Here is a 5,670-nt window from a genome sequence, read left to right as displayed (position 1 = left end):
ACATATATTTTGGTCGCATTGTTTATTTTACACTAAAAACTACATAAGAATAACAACAACAACAAAAAAAATACATAAGAAAAGATTTTATCATTTTTAGTTATTATGATATTTATCATTCAATTACAGATAAGGGATGTGGGAATAAGACAAGAAAGGACGGTAGAGGAAAATTAGACAATAAATGATTGAGTTATTTTAAGTATAGAATGATGTTATACGTCAAAAAAAAATTATTCCCTAAGTAAGAGCTTCTTTTATTTTATCAATCCGAAAAAGTAGAGAACACTCTTCAATCTTCATCGAATTGCGATCGTCCTACGCACGCGTTTAAAGAGGGGAGCCCTCGCACGTGCTTGCCGGATTGGAATTCAATAGGTGCACGTGTAGGCCCCAGACCACGAGGCTCGGATACACATGTTAAAATGTTATCCCCTCTCTCCATTCCCTCCCATATATTACGCATTTATCAACTCTCATCTCTCACTCTCTCGCCCTCCCTTCTTCACCTCGACCCGAATCCGAACTCGAACCGGAACCCGAACCCGAACCTACCTCGCTTCGGATCCTAAATCGGGTACAGTTATGGGAACGGAGAGTTACACTTACATGGGACGAAGCTTGAGCGAACTGAGCATCAACGATGATTCATCTTCTTCAGCTTTCAGCGACTGCAACAGTGACAGATCTGGTGAATTCACCACCGCTTCTTCACAATCCCGACGACTCCTCATCGCTTGCGCTTCCGAGAATTCCGACGATTTCATCCGTCAACTCGTTTCCGATCTCCACTCCTCTTCCATCGACGATCAAAAACAAGCCGCCATGGAAATCCGATTACTCGCCAAGAACAAACCAGAAAATCGCATCAAAATCGCCAAAGCAGGCGCGATTCAACCTTTGATTTCTCTTATCTGTTCACAAGACCTTCAACTTCAAGAATACGGCGTCACCGCGATTTTGAATCTCTCGTTATGCGACGAGAACAAGGAGGTTATTGCTTCGTCGGGAGCGATTAAGCCTCTGGTTCGAGCTCTCGGCGCGGGGACATCAACGGCGAAGGAGAACGCGGCGTGCGCGCTGCTTCGTCTCTCGCAGGTGGAAGAGAACAAGGCGGCGATTGGGCGTTCCGGCGCCATTCCGCTCCTGGTGAACCTTCTACAAGGCGGCGGTATCCGCGGGAGGAAGGACGCGTCGACGGCGCTGTACTCGCTGTGTACGGTGAGGGAGAACAAGATCAGGGCGGTGAAGTCGGGGATTATGAAGGTGCTAGTTGAGTTGATGGCGGATTTCGAATCGAACATGGTGGACAAGTCGGCGTACGTGGTGAGCGTGCTGGTTTCTATGCCGGAGGCGAGGGCGGCGCTTGTGGAGGAAGGCGGTGTTCCGGTGCTGGTGGAGATCGTTGAGGTTGGGTCGCATAGACAGAAAGAAATCGCGGTGGTTATTCTGTTACAGGTCTGCGAGGATAACGGCGCTTATCGCACCATGGTGGCTCGAGAAGGTGCGATTCCACCTTTGGTTTCTTTATCCCAATCCGGCACCAATCGCGCCAAGCAAAAGGTATTCAGTTCAACAACACTGTCATTTCTCTCGGTGCTGACGTGGCACGGTGTTCTTCAAAAAAACAGTTTGGACTTTGGAAGAACTTGTAGTGCCACGTCATACCCCTTGCTGAGTCTACCTCCACCCACTGCAAAAATTGCATTAATATCACAATCCATCATTATTATTATTATTATTTATTTAGTAAAATCCCGGATATTCTTCTTGGTTGGGTTTGGCAATATTTTAAGATCTAATTTAAATAATTAAATTTTATAAAACATTGTTCTTTCATTTGCTGCTAGTATTTTATTTTATTTTATTCTCTATGTTTTTTTGGTTTTGGTGGTTTATTGTTTCTTTACACGTGAACAGGCAGAGAAACTAATCGAGCTTCTGCGGCAACCAAGATCCGGCAACGCTGCTTCCCGGACTTCAGAAGTGGCGGCGTAAACCCCCAGCGTGTTAAATGTGAAACTACGGTTAAAACTGTTAAGACAAAGTGCGTCCTCAAAAGAGAGACAGAGAGCTCAAATTTGTAAATATCCTCGTTACGGAGAAGCGTTGCAAAGATTGTGGTGTAAATGATTGAGTTTGAGTTTGGTTTTTTTTTTTTTTTCTTTTTCTTTTGGACTTTTACAAAATAATGCACACCACTCAATGCCACTGCATCTTTTGTTTTCTGAATTCTGAATGTGATGATTGGTGCTACCTCTTTTGGGTCCTTATGCTATTTATATTATTATTATCGTTCTAAACATGGTACTAACTTTAATTAATTTTAAAATTTGAAGATTAGCAGGGTAAGAAAACTTGATTTTGAAAAGTATAGTTCTTCTAGGCATTCTACCAAAAAGGAATCTAGTGTTTTATATTTTATTTATTTGTTTACTCGGATTAGGTAAGATGAGAGATAACATCAAACCGAGAGCAAAAATAAAATATCTTGATAATTGCAAAGTGCATACATAAGATATCTCTGGAATATGGACCAGTCACTGGCTGATTTTTATTTTTATTTTTCGGTGGATATTTGATTTGGAATTTTTTTCATTTTTAAACTCCAATAAATTGAAGGGCAGTTTGAAGTTACATAAAAAAACAATTAAATAAAGTAGGGAGGAGAATGATGGTTTGAAAAGAAAGTGTCAATTTGCTTAAAAAAAGAAAGGAAAAAAAGGAAAGTGTCCACATGGTTGGCGTGGAAGAGAGGACGATGAAGAAGACAACAAATATTGAAAAGGAAAGTGGGTTAGGAGTTAGGACTTTAGGAGCGGGGGGAGTCGTAAGCAGCTTTGATTTGTATGGCTATTTTTATTATATAATATTTTATTTTGATTTTATTTTGTTCTTTATCTAGATTTAAAAAAAGCCATAAAGGAAACCGAAATCATGTATCGAACAACACGTGTATCGTATTCCGTTAGTGATTAGCGGTTAGTCGTTCCGTCCCATCATGGATTAGGATAGTTGTCCGGTAATGTGGATCCCTGTTTGACTGCTGATGGACTCTCTTTGATTTGTACGTGTTTTATTATTGGGAAGACTATTTGTCATTTTAAATGACAGAAAATTATATCATTTTAAGAGATATAGACACAGAAAATTTAAATTTTAAATTAAAAAAAATCAACCACTTTCTCTCTTCCATGATTTCTATTTTCCTGTGTCTATCTCACTCCTAAAATGATATAACTTATGTCATTTAAAATGACAAACACCAAACTCTTTATTATTATTTATTTTTTGGAGAAACAGATCTTTGAAATGTTTGTCGCATAAATTTTAGAAAAGAATTATATTTATAAAAAATTTATAAATTTTTATAAATTATACTATATTAGAAGTAATATATAATCTCTAGTGCATAGTGTAATTGATAAATAAAAAGTTTATAAATATAATTTTTTTTCTAAATTTTGTATATAATTTTACATAGCAAATATATGGTATTATATTAATAAATAAAAAGAAGGGAATTGTCTAAATTATGTCAAAAAATTGATATATAAATAATATTAAATAATAATACTGTTGAAACCATTATTATTTTAAAGGGAATTATAAATGTTATGTTACAGAAAAAATAAAAATCATTCATGCACTATTAAAAACTTGTGGGTCCTATCGACTAAAAGAAATTTTAAAAAATAAAATAAAAAATCACGACAATCAATGTATCAGCGGGAAGGATGTTGCTTTTTTCTGCAATAGGATACAAACAACACCTTATTTTAAAACTTTGTTATTGTTTATAAAAAAAAAAAAAAACTTTGTTATTATTTTAAACCATTATTATTCTTTTCTATATTTTATTATTTTAAAACTTTGTTGAAACCATTAGCATTTGTCAGTAGGTAAGTGGTAACATCTTCCGCTGATTTGACTTTGTGAATCAGATGTCATTATCATATTAATTAAAAGAATTTTGCAGACACATGTACTTACATATTAGCGGGGGGAAAATATTAAGAAGTTTAAATTTTGTATGCGGAAAATATTCGATTATTATTTTTTAATCAAATGGCATGGGGTTGTATATTAAGATTCGAATTTATATGCGGAAGGAGAAAAAAAAAACTCGCTGGCTCGGTAGTTCCTGATGGAGGTCGAATCGAGTCTTTCGCTAAGATTTTGAATAGTGTCCTAAATTCAAGTTAATTATGTTTTGTCTCTTTTTTGGAGAAAGACAATCAAACAATTTTCAATCATAGTCGGATCGGATCATTCATATAATATACAAACAGAAACTTCAGATATTAAAAATCAAGATTTAATTTGTAATCTTGAATTTGAAGAATGAGAATATGTGTTTGATCCTATATAATATTATCTTTAGGAAGAATTTAAAGCTTTATTCTCAAAATTCGCCTGAATCAGACTAGCCGCAAAGGGATGAACCAATTAAAATATCTAAAAACAAAAATTTAATTTCTAAAGATCGAAACAAAACATGCCCATAATTATTTTTTTTGTCTCAAAAGCGAAACTAATATTGAAAAAAAAGGTGTATCTCAAATAATTTGGCAGGGCAGCTACCTTTTTTTCATCGTCAATTATTAATTAAATATAAAAAGAAATAATTTATAATAAATTTTTTTATAATTAATCAATCAATTTTTTTTCATGAATAGACTTATTTTTTTTTTCTTTATATAGTTTGTTTTGCGAAATTCTTTAAATTTTAAGTGTTAAATATATGTTTTTGTTCACACTGTTGGGTGTGTTCCTTCATTTAATATTTGGTGGGTAGGCATTAGGGTAGGCAAAACGGGTCAACCCGGCTAGACCCGGTCCAACACGAAAAAATGAGCCGGGTTAAGATTGGCTCAAAAAAAAAATGAGCCAGAAAAATCAATTCGACCCGACCCGAGTCAGATTAGGGTTGGCTCGAGAGTTGGCTAAAAAATATAGCTCATGAGTTGGCTTGAAAAAATGGCTCGCATGTTGACTCATTTTTAGCCTATTTAAATGAACCTGTAGTATTAATACACCAGCTATATGGCTTCTATCAGTTTAAACAATACAATTGTCTTACAGAATAATTTATAAAAAAGGAAAATAGAAAAGGGTTATAGAATGAAAAGTAAAAGCTAAATGTTCTAATTTCGAATTATATTCACAACAAATTTTCACCAACATCGAGAAACAATCAAAACCACTTGCTACAAAGTGGGTAAGATATTTGAACCAAACAGAGTCAGCACAGCCTAACAATATAAAAAAGGCAACGATGTGAGAAGATCAGGGACTTAGGTTTAGAGAAGGAAGAAAGATGATGACAACTTGTGTGGGTTTTGTCCATTTTTGTATATTATATTTTGTATTTTTTATAAAAATAAAAAAATAAAGAAAAAACTCAACCCGCGAGCTGACTCGTTTGACCGACGGGTTGGCTCATTTTTCCCCGAGCTAGCTCAGCTGTTTTTTGACGGTGTTATGGACCAGAGTAAGACCATAGTCAGCACAAGCCCACAGGTAAGCACTATAAATAGGAGTTAAAGGCCACAGGTATGGGGACTCTTTCTTTACCCTATTTTTATACAATCACGACAGTACACACACACACTCCTTTGGCTACGACCGTAATATCGTGTGTAGTGATTTGCTACACCTGAGGTACCT

General features: G+C 35.5%; 1 protein-coding gene across 1 annotated transcript; it reads left to right on the top strand.

The window, feature by feature from the left end:
* Positions 1 to 298: 298 nt before the first annotated feature.
* Positions 299 to 2,269, top strand: LOC133300195 (U-box domain-containing protein 4-like). The gene is made up of 2 exons (XM_061499704.1): positions 299 to 1,563; positions 1,921 to 2,269. The coding sequence occupies exons 1-2, from the start codon at positions 418 to 420 to the stop codon at positions 1,996 to 1,998; spliced, it is 1,224 nt and encodes a 407-aa protein (XP_061355688.1). The 5' UTR covers positions 299 to 417; the 3' UTR covers positions 1,999 to 2,269.
* Positions 2,270 to 5,670: the final 3,401 nt, after the last annotated feature.

Source organism: Gastrolobium bilobum, unplaced genomic scaffold (genome assembly GCF_033153095.1).
Source record: "Gastrolobium bilobum isolate Gb01-03AN ecotype WA unplaced genomic scaffold, APGP_CSIRO_Gbil_v1 utg44336, whole genome shotgun sequence".
Taxonomy (NCBI): Eukaryota; Viridiplantae; Streptophyta; class Magnoliopsida; order Fabales; family Fabaceae; genus Gastrolobium; species Gastrolobium bilobum.
Note: the sequence above shows the minus strand (reverse complement) of the source record. Positions and strands in the feature narration are given on the sequence as shown.

What these genes read in the sequence shown, in the direction of transcription:
- LOC133300195 (XM_061499704.1), top strand. Translation starts at nt 418, where the DNA reads ATGTTAAAATGTTATCCCCTCTCTCCATTCCCTCCCATATATTACGCA. An exon ending in CCAATCGCGCCAAGCAAAAG is followed by an intron (nt 1,564 to 1,920) that starts GTATTCAGTTCA and finishes ACACGTGAACAG; the next exon opens with GCAGAGAAACTAATCGAGCT.